This window comes from Heliconius melpomene, chromosome 20 (assembly GCF_056956725.1).
Source record: "Heliconius melpomene rosina isolate 202511_hmr_F chromosome 20, ASM5695672v1, whole genome shotgun sequence".
NCBI lineage: Eukaryota > Metazoa > Arthropoda > Insecta > Lepidoptera > Nymphalidae > Heliconius > Heliconius melpomene.
The window spans coordinates 8716758-8732943 of record NC_140408.1 but is presented as its reverse complement, the minus strand read 5'-3'; the positions used below and the strand labels follow the sequence as shown (position 1 = coordinate 8732943).

At 31.4% G+C, this 16186-nt stretch overlaps 1 protein-coding gene across 1 annotated transcript in view; it reads left to right on the top strand.

Moving 5' to 3' along the window:
* LOC146527848 (nitric oxide synthase-like) overlaps positions 1–16186 on the top strand; it is a 38490-nt gene that overhangs the window by 19539 nt on the left and 2765 nt on the right. Inside the window, exons 5-19 of the mRNA XM_085204750.1 lie at positions 842–983; positions 2033–2172; positions 2924–3098; positions 4158–4339; positions 5637–5751; positions 6096–6323; positions 6528–6632; positions 8953–9026; positions 9394–9545; positions 9890–10119; positions 10431–10676; positions 11128–11281; positions 11927–12096; positions 12572–12782; positions 14517–14604. Coding sequence (XP_085060876.1) covers positions 842–983; positions 2033–2172; positions 2924–3098; positions 4158–4339; positions 5637–5751; positions 6096–6323; positions 6528–6632; positions 8953–9026; positions 9394–9545; positions 9890–10119; positions 10431–10676; positions 11128–11281; positions 11927–12096; positions 12572–12782; positions 14517–14604 — 2412 coding nt within the window. The remainder of the gene's footprint in view (positions 1–841; positions 984–2032; positions 2173–2923; positions 3099–4157; positions 4340–5636; positions 5752–6095; positions 6324–6527; positions 6633–8952; positions 9027–9393; positions 9546–9889; positions 10120–10430; positions 10677–11127; positions 11282–11926; positions 12097–12571; positions 12783–14516; positions 14605–16186) is intronic.

Sequence of the window (16186 nt, the reverse complement as noted above, 5' to 3'; positions counted from 1 at the left end):
AAGCGCAGCGTTAAAACCTGCCACTCACGCAATGCCTCCAGAAAGCAGAGAGTGTGGAGCGGAGTGTCTTAACACTAGGTTCCCTCTGCCTACGCTGCTTTGTGCGGGATACAGCGTGAAGCTGATTTTTTTATATAAATAAATACTGTTGCATTGATGTTTTTTTGCATAGTTTTACAATTAATATCATAGTTGTAAATTCATTTAAACAAAACTCTAATAGATAGAATAGAAAAAATAAAAATGGAATTTGCTTCCACTATATGCTACAATTCCACAAATGGACGACCAAAACTCCAGGACTTTGGATTGGATTAAATTTTTCATTACTTAACTGCTAAACAACATAAAACTAAAAACTAAAAGTACTTTTTAAAACTATTTCCATTTAAACTCTTATTAACTGTTTTAGAAAATGCTAGCCTCTCGTCGCTACTACAAGTACTCGTAATTTAACACAGACAAAGCTGGCAGCGAGTAAATTGATATGCTTAATTTTAAAGTTAAACTTAGAAATTGTTGATTGTACTTAAATTCATTGGTTCAATTCCCGTTTGGTGTAAATATTTATTTTTTTGTTGATTGTGTGTATATCTAATGGTAATTTGTTTGGTTAAACGCGCTAATCTCAGAAACTAGCCAGTCAAGAATAAAAAATACACTTAAAACATTACGTCTTATATCTATCTTATTTCAACGGAGAACGGAGTGTCTTAAGTCTACGTTCTCATAGTCTAAACAGTGAGGCTAAAAATATACTATTTATTTTTTTATCAAAATATATGTTTATATATGTATATGCTTGTTGTTTAACAAGTTAATTATCAATTCGTATTTGTAGGTCGGCGATAACCATATTTCCACAACGTACAGACGGCAAGCACGACTACAGGATATGGAATCCGCAACTCATCAACTACGCTGGCTACGTCGAGCCAGATGGGACTGTGCTGGGTGACTCGGCAAGAGTTGAGTTTACTGAAGTGTGTATTTTTATTTTTCTGTGCTATTATATTTAGATTGATGTTATATTAAAAATAGTTACAATATTGGTAAAAATGGTTTATTTTTTTTGATAAAAAAATCTTAGCTAATTAAGATATTCGCTGGTAATTTTTTATTTCAGGATAATTTTCTCGTAATAAATCTATTTTTTGAAGCCTCGTAGCGCAGGGTCACAAGTGCGATTGTAAACGCGACAGGTTGTGTGTTCGAATCCCCCTCGAAAAAATGAAATATTCAATATTTTTATTTCTTTTTTCTGGTAACGGGGTAAAGCGCGGCGTTGAGTAGTGGCACTTAAAACTCAATGCCTCCAGAATTCGGCGGAATGGAGTGTTTTGACACTAGCTTCTCTACCCTGCTGTGTGTATCATACTGTATAGTGCGAAGCTAATTTAATTTAATTTTCTTCTTCAATGACTTTAATAGTGATTTAACAGAGACAAGACAACAACAACCCTTAACAAATCGAGCATAATAGAGACGATGTTTATACGAAAACTTACGTTAATTCTAAAATCGCTGGTACCCTAATAAAGATTAATTTATTTCGCAATTCTGTAACTTGTTTGCGTTTTCCCTTGTAACGAAGCTTACTTATTTGTTTGTTCTTTCACGCAAGCATATTTTAACTTTGTAATTAAATTGATGGACGATACTAAATAAAAATCTTTAATCTTAAAAATATTATTGAAAAAATACTTTTACCTAAGATTCTTTAGTTTTCAGAAAAGTTTTTAGCCTTTTTTTCATTAAGAGCATGAATGGCTACTATAATTGATTACCCGAGAGACCAAAACCGACTGTTATTTAGAATTTTTCTTCCGTTCCTCTGAAAGCTTTAGGCTTGATTTTTTTCTTTTACATTTTTATGTAATCTAGTTTTTTTTATAAATATGTGTATATGTATATATTTGATTATCACCTAATGCTATTTTCATATTCAAATTTTCGACATAAATTATAACCTCATTGTTTATATACACTATTTTTATCGAACTTAATATATAAAATATCAACAAAATTTTAGATATGCATGAAGCTTGGATGGAAAGCGCCTCGAACAGCGTGGGATGTTCTACCCTTAGTGGTGTCAGCAGACGGAAAAGACCCCGAATATTTTGATATACCACGTGAAATTATAATGGAAATTGAAATGGAACACCCACAGTAAGTGAAAATAAAACTTAATAAATAAAAGAATAGTTCTAGCTCTACAGCGTAGCAGAGTGGACGTGTCGAGACAATTTCTTCTCTGCTATCTCCACGGATTCAAGACATAGCATTGGCAGAACTTAACGCCGCGCTATGTCTTCACGATGCATGGAAAAAAGTAATATCTGTTATTAGACATCGAATCCACAATTATCGCAACAGACTCTATCGTATTGTACTACTATGACTTCTTACAGACTATTTAAATGTACTTTAGAGAATCGCTAATGTTTCTAACTTACTAATTCTCTCTACAAATTAACTTTGTTATTTCAATACCTTAAAACTCATAGAATTGTGTAAACTTGGTTTAAGTTGTAATTAATGATGCAAATGTTTCATGAACTTTGGGTTAAAATATTTAGCGGCATTACGTTGTTTTACAATCTTAATGTACGGGTAAGATTTGTTTTACAAAATATGTGCGTAGGTGTATAAAGTTATGTTTTCTTGTTATTTTACGTAAATTGAGGGTATTAGATATATTTTTATATATGGATAAAGCAGGGTAAGAAGAGGGAACCTAGAGTAGGGCACTCTCATCCCCACTTTCCCCCCAATTTTCGTGACATTACTTGTTGAGTATCGGATGACGTGCTCTGTCTTGCTACCAGAGCCAGGAAACAAAAATAATTCATTGTGTTTATAACGACGGCCTCATATATGTGTAAATGATTATTATTTACTTTACTATTACAATTTTTAGATACGACTGGTTCAAGGACCTAGGTCTCAAATGGTACGCCCTGCCCGCTGTATCTAACATGCGGTTCGACTGCGGTGGTCTGGAGTTCACGGGCACTGCGTTCAACGGCTGGTACATGGGCACTGAGATTGGATGCAGGAATTTGTGTGATTCTAACAGACTTAATATTACTGAGGTAAGAATATTATGTTAATTTATGTACAGTGCGGTTGACGAGTTGTGGCCTCCATAAAGTTTGCTGTAAATAAATGGCTGTTTGATTTTTGGTGTTTTCTTATTGTTAATTTTATTATTTTACTATAGTCGAAGTAAAGTTCTTATTACGTACGTTGAGTTACGCCACTCAACACGCAATGCCACGAGAATCAAGAGACGGCGGAAAATCGGGAACGCAAGTGTCTTAATGAGAACGGAACGGAGCGAAAGTTTTAACATTAGATTCCCAGGTTTGCTCTGCCTACCCTGTTATGTACAGGATACAGTGTAAAGTTAAAAAAATAATAATAATCTTTTATAATACACCAAGAAACCATATCAGAAATTAAGCTTTTAATATTTTTTTAAAAATGAAATTATAAAATATTTGCTAACTACAATTTGAAATAAAATAAACATTTCAAATATAAAACTCATTTCACATTTAGCTTTCAATTTTGAAAGACCTGTCCTAATATAGAGTGGGGATTATTGTGTTTCCGTTACTTCAATTTGCTGGGTATCGTTAGAAAGCTCCTTGAAGTCGAGCTTTTATAAATTACTTTACATAAAAGACTTTTTTTAATATCGCTCTTTACATTTAAAATAACTCAAAGTCTTAGTATAGATTTGAAAAGGTTCATTTTATTGCATATCTTTTTGTTTAAATGGGCTAATGGGATTGTCAAAAACTTTGGTTTGTTCAACTATATATTAAAAAATTAAATAAAAAGTAAATGCTATTTATAGATAATGTAGCATGACTGCGAATGGGTTAAAGGTTCTATTACAAGTTAGAACAAAGATTGTTTAAAAATAATTTTATTTCATGGTCTGGAAAGGCAAAGCTTGGCGTTGAGTTTCGCCTCTCACTACTGCACTAGGGCGACTACTTCAGTAAGATAGGCAGAAAGAATTATTCCGCAGCTTAGCTTAATTACATGAAATAAGGAATATAAATAAAATATAAATTATTTTTTTCACAATTGAACTTATTTTTTTATTATAAAAAATGTACAAAATCAATAACAATTTTCAGAGCGTAGCCACAAAATTAGGATTAGACACAAACTCATTCGTCTCCCTGTGGAAGGACAAAGCGTTAGTGGAAGTGAACATTGCAGTGCTGCACAGCTTTCACAGAGACAATGTGTCTATAGTGGACCACCATTCCGCTTCCGAGCAGTTCATAAAACATTTGGATAACGAAAACAAAAGCAGGTAACATTTTTTAAAAAATATCTTAAATAATTTCATTAATTATATTTATAACAGCATAATTAGTAAAGTAATAATAAAAATATTTTGTCTAAAATTGATTTAACAAAAGAAAACTTATTTTGCTAATTTAATTTTGTTCATTGCACATTTAATATCCAAGCTTCTCTTTGCAAATCAGACAGAATAACTGCAGAATCGCAGAGCGCCAAATTGATGTAAAATATGAAATTTTGTGGAATATGCTGAAGCTAAAATCGTAAAACGTCTTCTACTGTCTTCAATATTTATATAATTTTACTTTAAAAATATGAAGAACCGAATAACTCTAGAAAGAGTATACTGCGATATATTATAAAATAAACATATTGCAGTATGCCATTTATTTACGATTTTTTTGAAGTATTTAGTACTATATAACGTTGTCGAGGCATTTATTTATTTTCTAAGTAAATTCACGCCCGTACATAATTCCTGAATTTTTTTTTATTCTTTTTTGCCTTGCCTTGAAATCCGGTGGTTTATGGATGGAATTGACCTTGTTTTTATATTTTCATATAGTTAAAATGTGTTCCTTAGCATTTTAATTGTTCCTGAAGATGAATAACCTATGTACAATTGAAAATGAAAGTCCATTTTTAGGTATACCTACAATTATCTTCGATAGTTTTTAGGTCGAAGACCAGTAACAGCCAATTCTCTCTTGTTATTTTCAATTGAAATTTTATTTAAGCACTTACAATAAGAACGAGGATCAATTCGCAAAAAATATTTTACAGTCAATTTTTTGACCTCACACTAATAAATATCAATCAGATACAGACATGGTCATAAATTGCAATCTTGCATTAATTGTGTAGCTTCTCTCGTTTAAACTTATTTTTTTATAAAAAAGAATAATATTTTTTTTGTCTTCATATCATTTTTCAGTCTATGTCCTTTATTTATCTAAGAATTTGTGCGTAATGATCGGTTGAGTAGTTTTGGAGTGAAAGCGTTGCAAACAAACTTACATTACATTTTAAATATTACATAATATGATTATATGGCAAGCCATAATAAGTTATTGACTATTCCTATATAATTGTTTATAGGTAGGTACGTTTGCGTGTTGGGTCACGGAACTCAACACCGTGATTTTTATGCGAGGATATGAAAACAATCCATTCCCATGAATGGGAATCAAACCTATGAAGACTCTGTAGACGCCTTCAGATCCAATGAAATTTAAGGATTTAAAACAAGTCAACTGTCATTAATGATTAACTGTTTAATATACATAATGATTATTTATGAACAGGGGAGGATGTCCGTCAGACTGGGTTTGGATAGTTCCGCCGATGTCGTCATCCCTTACTTCGGTTTTCCACCAAGAAATGGCATTATATTACATAAGGCCTTCGTACGATTATCAGGTAAGTTGGTTAATTAACATGGAATATATCATCTGTATAATGAATAATAATAACAAAATGTTACTAATTGGATGACATTTTTGTAAATAATTTGGCTTATAATCTAAATTATATTCCGTTTTCAGAATTAAGCTATTTAATCTTTACGTAAATATAAATTGAGGACGCATTGAACGTATAATTTAAAACCATGTGCTATAGTTTAACATTTAATTCAGAAAAGACTTTGAGTCCCATTGTTATCCCTGGTTATCCCGGAAAAAGTAAAAAAAAGTAAAATAAGAAAGAAATTGTAAAAAACTAAAATAGTAATAAATATTTATACACAATTATGAAACCACCAGGAACCAGCATGGAAAACCCACCAATGGACCAAGGACGAAGGTAGACCTAAAACTAGAAAGTTCCATTTCAAGCAAATAGCTCGAGCTGTCAAATTTACATCCAAGCTGTTCGGACAAGCGCTCTCTAAGAGAATTAAGGCGACGATCCTCTACGCGACTGAAACTGGCAAATCTGAACAATACGCTAAGGAACTTGGCACTATATTTGGTCACGCTTTTAATGCTCAAGTAAGTCTTTTTTTATGTATTTTACTTATATTTTATTTTACGTATTTATTGATAGGTAACTGAACCTACAGAATACTTAATATATTAATGGACTCTATGCTAGCTATGAAAAAAATAATACCTGATAGGAAATTGAACCCGTAATTCTCGCGTTTATAGTTAGGTCTCAAAAAATATAATAAAAAACTATTGTATTATCCTTAGGTTCACTGTATGTCAGAGTACGATGTGTTCTCCATAGAGCATGAAACCCTCTTGTTGATTGTCACCTCAACGTTTGGCAACGGCGAACCACCGGCTAATGGAGAAGTATGTACATCTCTTAATGATTAAAAATCGTGAAAGCCATATAAAAGGAAGTGTGGAATAAAAAAATATTGTCTATGAGAAATACAAAAAATATGTGTGTGTTTCTGTATTTCTAAAAATATATTTTATTTTCTCGAGTGGGAATCGAACCCAGAACCGGTCGCGTTACAGTCAAATAGTACCCCAGCGCCACAACTGGCCTCATATAGCACTTTTTAATTTAGTAATAGAGTTATTTTTTATTCAAAGATAACATCAATTGATATGCTATCTATATAAATAAAATCGAAAGGTCACTCACTCATCACGAAATCTCAGGATCTACAAGTGCTAGGAATCTCAAATTTTGCATAGGAGTTATTTATCGGACGTAGGTGCTCGCTAAGACGGGAATTTGCAATATTCGATTTCTAAGGGGATGTTTTTGGGGTTGAAAGTTTGTATGAAACTTCGTTACTACAAATTCTAGGAGTCTCAAATTTTGCATGGACGTCACTTATAGGATGTAGGTACTCATGGAGACAGAAATTAATAATAACGTAGATCACGCGTGCGAAGCCTCGGGCGGGCCGCTAGTACTTTATAAAACTATTACAATTACTTGAATAAACTAATTGAATTTATAGTTATGAATAAGAAGTAAAATATAATTACACTTCTCACTTCCTAAGTTATTGTACCATAATAAAACTAGAAGTTGTTTATTATACTCATATATTTTATATCGCCTATAAAATTATTATAACTAATTATCCGAGTGTGTATATGTGTGTGTGTGTGCATGTATGTGTGTGTAATAGGAATACATAAACGCTATAATCAGTAATGGCGTTTATCGAGTTATAAAGAAATATTATTATTAAATACAATATTCTATTAGCTTCAAGCATTGAGAAAAAACCCCATCTCTCCATTCGGTGAAATAATTATAGTATTTTTTTTATTTCCATGTTCTTATAAAACAAAATCCGGGTTTTAAGTTTCGCTACTCAACAGGAAATGTTTAGAAACGTGAGGAAAAATAAGAATCGAACCCATAACCACCGCTCTCCATATCTAAGTACTATGCCACTGTGCTAAAATGGCGCCAAATATAATTTATAAAATATTTTGCCAATCTATAAATATTTATTTATTTATTTATTTATTTATTTATTTATTTTAAGTTGGGAAACAAACAGCATTTTACAGTACTTTTTAGTATAATACATATCCATATTCCAACTGCCAATAAAGTTTCCACTTATACATAAAACATGGAGTGAATATGTTGCTAATTAACAATTAAAAATTAAATTTACTGTCTAAAGAGAAAAAAAAAAAAACAAAGATTTTTACGAATGAAAGGTTAAGGTTTACATTAGGTTAGGATTTACAGAATTTTGAATTTTGTCAATGATCTTACATGAAAACTGCATCAAACTACTATGAAAAATGTCAATATCACTAAAGCAATTATTGTATGCCCTACAAGATCTTAGTATAAAACAATTTTGGGCATAATTGGTTTTTCGAGCAGAAATGTAAAAGGTGTCTCTAGATCTGGCACTAAAAGTTGGACATTTTATGTGAATATTACTTAGCAGATAATTGGAATCTATAAGATTGTGTAACAATTTATACAAAAAAATTTGATCTCTATATCCTCTTCGTTTTTTTAATGATAGTATATTTAGGTTATGAGAGTTATCTAATTTAAATTTGTAAAGTAATCGCCGTATAAATTTATTTTGGACACTTTCAATTGCAAATACATATTTATCATACTGTGGGTTCCAGACTGGCGAGGCATACTCTAAGTAAGGTCTAACATATGAATTATACAAAAGCTTAAATGTATGTATGTTCTTAAAATCACTCCCCTGTCTAAATATAAAACCGAGCATTTTATATGCTTTTCCTATAATATTCGCAATATCATTGGGGTATTGGGGTTCATAATCTCTTTCGTTTAAGTTTTCTGTTGTTTGTGTTATTTATTCAAGTGTGTTTTTTTAAAAACAATTGAAAAATCCTTATTGGAACTACGAAAATGCGGGTTGCATTAGGGTTTAATTAATTTTCACATTATCTTAAGTGCTTTGCAAACATACATTATATGAATAATTCAGTAGTTAAAGCGGGCGAAGCCGCAATCGGGTCGCTAGTAAAGCATAAATTCTTAAAGACCACATATAACGATGAGATAGAACAATATTTCCAATATGGCTATCCATTTAACTCATATTTAAACAATATATATGTAGTTACAAAATAGGTGTTACTTTTCATATTTATTTGTGAAGTCATATGTTTTGAATTGTAAGTATAAATTTCACAGGGTTTCGCTAAACACCTTTGCCAGATGCTATGTAATGAGAAGAAGAATTCTGGCGATCAAACCGACAGTGCCGGGTGAGTATTTAGTAATATAGAAAGCCTTTTAAAGTCATTAAAATTTATGGTGGTGACCCAGGGGCATACAAATTAAATATTTAACATTTTCATTTCTTCTCTCTGGTGTTAAGGCAAAGCGTCGTTGAGTTACGCCACTGAACACGCAATCACTCCAAACCATGGCAGAAAATGGGGAACTGAAGTGTCTTCATGAGATTGGAATATCTTACCACTGAGTTTACAGGTTCCCTATGCTATTATAAACATTACTTAATATTTCCCCGCATGGTATTTGAACCTATATTTATCACGATGTGATACGAAACTCTACCAAATTCTTTTTTCAGCATATAATTATAATAATATTCTAATTTTATTTTAACAGCCCCACAAAATTACCGACGCCAAAATCTCTAATGCGTACAAACAGTGTGACGCCCAGCATTGAATATAAGAAACAGCTTTCACGTATGGAGTCCAATAAAACTAATGTTAATGACTATAAAAGGCAATTGTCGAGGCTAGAATCTAATAAGAGTAAGTTAAATGTTATCTTTAATTAAAAGTGAATCTGATAGTACTTAGTACTTTAGAAGAAATAAATGTGTTGCAACTTAAAATAAATGTGAGAAAAGTAAGTAAAAAAGTCAGAAGGCAGTTGTGGCCCTTGTGGATTCGATTCTCACTTGAGAAAATGAAATATTTAATAGAAATTCGCCATTCAAGACGCAATCCGGTGAAAAGTGGAGAACGGAGTGTCGTCCCACTAGTTTCCCTCTGCTTACTCTGCCTAAGTATTATTTAAATCTAAAATAACACTTTAAAATCTTCAAAATATTGTATTATTTATGTAATATTGTTATTTTGTTATATCATATTAGGTAGTATAACAGTGACGTCATCAGCAGAAAACATAGGACCACTAAGTAACGTGTGTTACGCAGTATTTGCTCTTGGGTCTAGTGTTTACCCAAAATATTGTCAATTTGGTAAAACTGTTGATAAAATCTTGGAAGATTTAGGAGGGGAGAGACTATTGGAAGTAAACTGTGGGGATGAAATGTGTGGGCAGGAGCAACAGTTTCGTGTTTGGTCGTCTAATATATTTCATGTAAGTGTAAATATTTTATAGCATATTCTATGTAATACGAGTATATGAAAAAAACTTATAAGAGCACATATTATAACGTGACGGTTGTGGGTTCGACTTCCAATCACAGGAATAAATTTTATTTTCTATTCCTTGTACCTACAAAAAAAAACAGCGTTGAGTTTCGCTATTCAACAGACATTGATTCGAAAATTGGGGAGAAGTGTTTAGGTTACCTCTATATACATTGCTATAAACGGAAAACAGGAAATGAGGCTAAAATAAAATGAATAGTCATTTCATAATTTATATAAAAATCTTTTATATCTCAGGTTGCTTGCGAAACGTTCTGTCTAGAAGAAAACGATATGGTAAAAGATGCTAAGAAGGCTTTCGGTAAAATACCGTTGACTGAAGAAACTGTGAAATTCAGTAGAACTGATAGCAAAAGAGATATGAAATCTGCACTCGAATATAGTAATAAGAAGAATTTTATTACATGCAAAATAAGTGAAAATAAATATCTTGGAGAATCAACCAATGATAGATCTACCATATTTATTGATATGGAATCGGATGTAAGTATTAAATATAAGATTATCTAACATTGTTTATGATACAGTTGAAATCTTCGTTAAGTTATGAGTGTTAGAGTGATGTGCCACTATCACTAAATCACTCACATTCTATCACAACATGCCTCGCAAGTATTTTATTAAGTAGTATATTATTTGCGAATTATTATCATCTAAAATTTCTCTTTTACAATATAGGGAACACTATTTTTTTAATTTACTATAACATGACATCTGCTTAATCTACTCTAAACATGTATATTTAAATTTAAATTAAATATATTCCTATTTTTGTGTATTTTTAATATTAATCAAATAAGCACAGTAACAGCACATATTACGAAAATATCTATGGATCTTAAATATAACAAGCTCATTTTATTATAAAAAGGCCAAATTACAATAAAAATTATTTTACTTTCTGCATTTAATATATATTCTGCATTTTTTCCAGTCTGAACTCAAATACGAACCCGGCGACCACGTCGGTATAATGGCGTGCAATAGGAAGGAGATCGTCGACGCTGTGCTAGAAAGGTTAAAGGGAGTCGACAATTTCGACAAACCCGTGCAATTAAAGGTTATGAAGGAAACTCTTACGCCTACTGGTATGATTTTTTTTTATTAAATAAATACATAATATTTATTAAGTACCTTCGATTCCCATCCAAAGAAATGAATGATATATGATTTAATATTTTCATTTCCTCGCTCTGGTGACACGGCAAAGTGCGGCGTTGAGTTTCACCACTCGCAATGTCTCAAAAAAGCGAAAAGTTGTGGAAAGGAGAGTCTTAACTCTAGGTTCGGTCGACCTCTCGTGGTATCCCGTGATAGAGCATAAAGTTAAAAAATAGATGTACCGATGTTGACCTACTGTCCAACTGAAAAGGATGAATTGGGGCCAAATGCCCAAAATTGTTTTATGATTGAAATAAAAGAGTTTTTCAGTCTGATCAAACTTCAATATTATATTCTGCGCCTAAATTTGTAAAATGGGCGAAAAGTTGACGACGGAGCATATCTGGATAATTAAATTCTTCTATTCTTCTCATATTTTCTATTCAATAAATCGAGTCAGATCTCGTCAATATATTTTTTTACATGCAATTGACATGTTATCTTTCAGCAAACTAGTTGTTTTATAAAAAATAACACATACATAAGTTATGTATATAGTATATTATATCCATACCTCTTTATTTTTCTTCATCCCTCTAACCCTAAAAAAATCTTTAAATAATCCTAATCAGGTGCGGTAAAGTCCTGGGAGTTCCACGAGCGTCTCCCGGCGCTGACAGTCCGGGAGATATACACGCGGTTCCTGGACATCACGTCACCGCCCTCCACCAAGGTGTTGAAGTATCTCGCCTCAGTGTGCAGTGAACAGAGCGAGGCGGATTATTTGAGGGAACTTATTGAGGTAAGAATGGTAGAAATGGTGTATATCATTAAAATATATTGCAATTTAGGTATATAAGTGATTTTTGTCAATATTTTCTATTAAATAATAATTATATGTTTTTGGAGTGATCATTGCGGTAGAAATGTTAGGTTACGTTCAAATTAAGATTTATAGAAGTGCTGTATGGAATAAAGCATTTATATAAGTTTATTTATATAAGTTCAATTATGGTGTTCATTTAAATGTGTTAAAATAAATAAATAAATAAATATAAGTTGAAAAGAAAATTTTGACACGTTGTTATCCTCAAAATTGGTAATCATTTATCTAACTGCTCCATAATATTAATATCTTTATACAATTGATATGTATTTCATTAATAATATAGGATTCAGAATTGCATAATCTTTGCTATCTGATATGAAATAATCGAAAATGCTACGAAAAGGAATTCTTTATTATAAAACTAATTTCTTTATATTTGATTCAAAAGGACTCCAACAAATACGACGAGTGGAGTCACCACCACGCCCCCAACTTAGCAGAAGTGGTAGACCGCATACAGTCATGTCGAGCTCACGCAGCGTTACTCGCAGCACTGTTGCCACCTCTGCGCCCGCGGTACTACTCTGTGTCGTCCTCGCCGAGGGCACATAAGGGACACTTGCATTTAACTGTTGCTGTCGTCGTTTATAGGACACAGAGTAAGTTAAATTTTGATTTATATAAAAAAAATCAAATTTACAAATAATATACCTAGATCGAAATTAATACATTGTGTATCGAGTGGCGGAATTTAACGCCGCGGCTTGTCTTGGCAGAGTTGAGTAATTAAGTATAATCATTTCTCTTGTTGCTTAAACATTGAAACACATAAATATATTATAGAATTTGAACTACTTATAATAACCTCTAAATTCGAGTACTACTTTGTTTAATTTTAACCGACAGAAAATAAAAGATATTTATGTACATTAGACTGTAGTTGTTTATGAAACAAAAATGAATTACATGTTGTATTTCGAAATATACTACCATTATTTTCCCGTATAGTAGAATAGACAAAGATAGCCTAAAGTCAAATCTGCCTGTCATACCATTTTTCACCAGAATTCGAAACATGTGTTTAATATACTCTATATACTTAAAATATATATTAATAAGAAAACTTAAAACTGTAAGCGTTTACAACTTTGTATGTAACACATCCTGCAAGCAACATTGAAATTACTATTATATTATCAGTAGCCTAACAACTTCGTTCGTGCTAGCTTTATGACTTTTGCCATACTATTTCCATTTACAACCCGTTATGATATTTCTATTAATAATTCCACGTAAGCTTTTTAAAGTTATTATTTTTAATACTTATCAGTATATATAGAGAGCAGCCGCATAAACCATCTTGCCTGATTTCATTCGAGTTTTTTACATCGTAATTTCGGAAACTAAAAAACAAAAAAGTTTAATCAAAATCTATCCACAAAATTTGAACGACATATAGAAAAGATCCCCTATTACATTTATTATATGCATAGGAAGTAAAATCTCTCTCTATGACCCAATTTCACTATCTGCGTTGTTTTTAGAACAGGAACACACTAATGTTTTCACATCACTGACTTTGTAAGCAAAATATTCGGTAATTATCACTAAAATTAGCTTTCCGTATAATAGACAATAGTTATACCCTCATTTAATTTTATTATCTATTTTCACCATATATTATTAAGGAATATTAATTTAATACTTATCCATACCTATATTATAAATTCGAAATATAATATTCGTCTGTCTGTCTGTCTTTTACGCAATCAGGGCCAAACCGCTAATTTAATAATTATAAAATACTCATATAGAGATACTTGAGGGTCTCGGGATGAACATAGGATACTTTTTTTCTCATATTTGTAATATTTTCGATATATACCAATATATTAAAATACTTATTAATTTGATATGCAATTTATTCCGCCATGTTAATAACAAGCGTCGCTATGCGACCGTTGCTAAGCAACGATTTGCAAAGTTTGTTGTTAGAAAACGTCACCTAAAATGAGCTTGCTTAACGCATCTCTCTATTGAAAACTGAAAATAATTTCATAAATATATTTAATAAATATTCGTATAGTTCAAGCGGGCGTAGCCGCTTTCGGGTCCACTAGTATTGTTATATAATATTTTTATATAACAATACTAGTGGACCCGAAAAATATAATATTTTTTGTATATGAATCGTGCTTCCTCGAATTGTAGATTATCATAATTACAATATGTATATTTATATAAATTTAGTAGAATTAGTAAGGTCTATACTTTCTTTCATACAGAATAAAACAAAAACACTTTTTTACTCCTAATCTATTTCATAAAACCTAATTTACATGTAAATTTTAACTTTTAAAAATATATAATATTCATGTAACAAATTGTTTCAGACGGTGAAGGCCCAACTCATTACGGTGTCTGTTCAACTTATTTAGAAAGTTTGAAACCTGGCGATGAAGTTTACGCTTTTATAAGGCGGTAAGTATTGTAATTAACAATAGAATAACTTCAACAATGTTTACATTTTCTTTCTGTTTTAGACATTTTTAATGAATATTCATTATATTTTTACTTTCATATCAAGACATTATTATAAGAATTCTCCACTTTCTACCCGATTTTAAGATATTGACATGGTAGAACTTAGTGAAAAACTGTTCTTACTAAGGGAAATTATTTTAATTCATTCTCCATAGAGGGATTGAACCCTCAACCATTGAGAATACAATTAGATACAGTCCACAAATTCAAAGCTGAATGCAATTCAAGTAGCGTATTTACTGTCTTGAACATTCTTCTGTATGTAAAAATTTTCTCTTACCAGTGTTCAGTGAAATGTAATATCTTTATATTATAATTGGTTTAAAATTATACTTTTCCAGTATGATCAATTTCAAACAGTTCTAACATATGAATGGTTGTTAATATTCTTTATGATATATATGATCCCATATTGCCAATATTTTTGGTTTACCTATCATTTTTCCGTATTTAAAAAATTGTAAGATTTATATTACGAGACCATCGTGGCGCAGTAGCAGCGTGTGGATTGTAAACGCATAACTTGTTGGTTCGATTCTCATTCCAGAAAATGAGTTATTAAATATTTTTATATCTTTGCTCTAGTAAAATAAAAAGCACATAGAATTTCGCCACCCGATAATTTAGCGCAAAGTGGGGACGGAATTTCTTAACACTACGCGATTTAGGTTCCCCCTGCCTACCCTGCTATATATAAACGGAATATAGTATGAAGCGAATAAATAATCTTATTTAAATATATAATCATTATTAATCGACATATAATTTTATAATAAAAATTATATACAACTTTAACATATTTTTTAGATGTCTAAATATATATATTGTTTTTATAAAAGTTAAAACTCACCAAGGGAGCCGTTAATACTAAAGGCTTATCTACTAAATCTGTAGTTCAAACGTGACGGCTGCAACATACTCGTAAATCGTCGATACTACCTACTCGATACAAATGTAATCTGCCATAAAATCAAATTGAATTATCGTAAAGCGTTATAAATCAATAGAAACTATTATAATATATACAATGCAAATAAATTTATATTGTATCTTTGTGAAATGATATTGTATATGGTTATTACATTATTATATTGATAAGAAAATCAGTTACTGCTTTACTCTTATACTTTAATTTATAATAATAATTTTGTCTTTATTTTAGCTTCACGCTCTATCCCGCATGTATTCTCTGCAGGGTAAGCAGAGGTAATCTATTGTGACACCAAACACAAATGATACCAAATCCGCCCTCGACATAAGAGCGAAGAAAAAATAAATAAATATTTCATTTCTTCGAGTGGGAATCGAACCAACAACCGTTGCGCTCACAGCCGCACGCTTGCACCCTTGAGCCATGATAGCCTTAATTTATGCTATTTATTTAACATAGGTACATATAACAACTATGTAATCGGCTCTAGTTATTTTGTTGTTATTCATTCTCCGTTCGATTAAGCTTTGTTGAATTGTAACAGACGCGCGTTTAAATTTTTAACGAAATTTCAGTCGACGCTGTTTA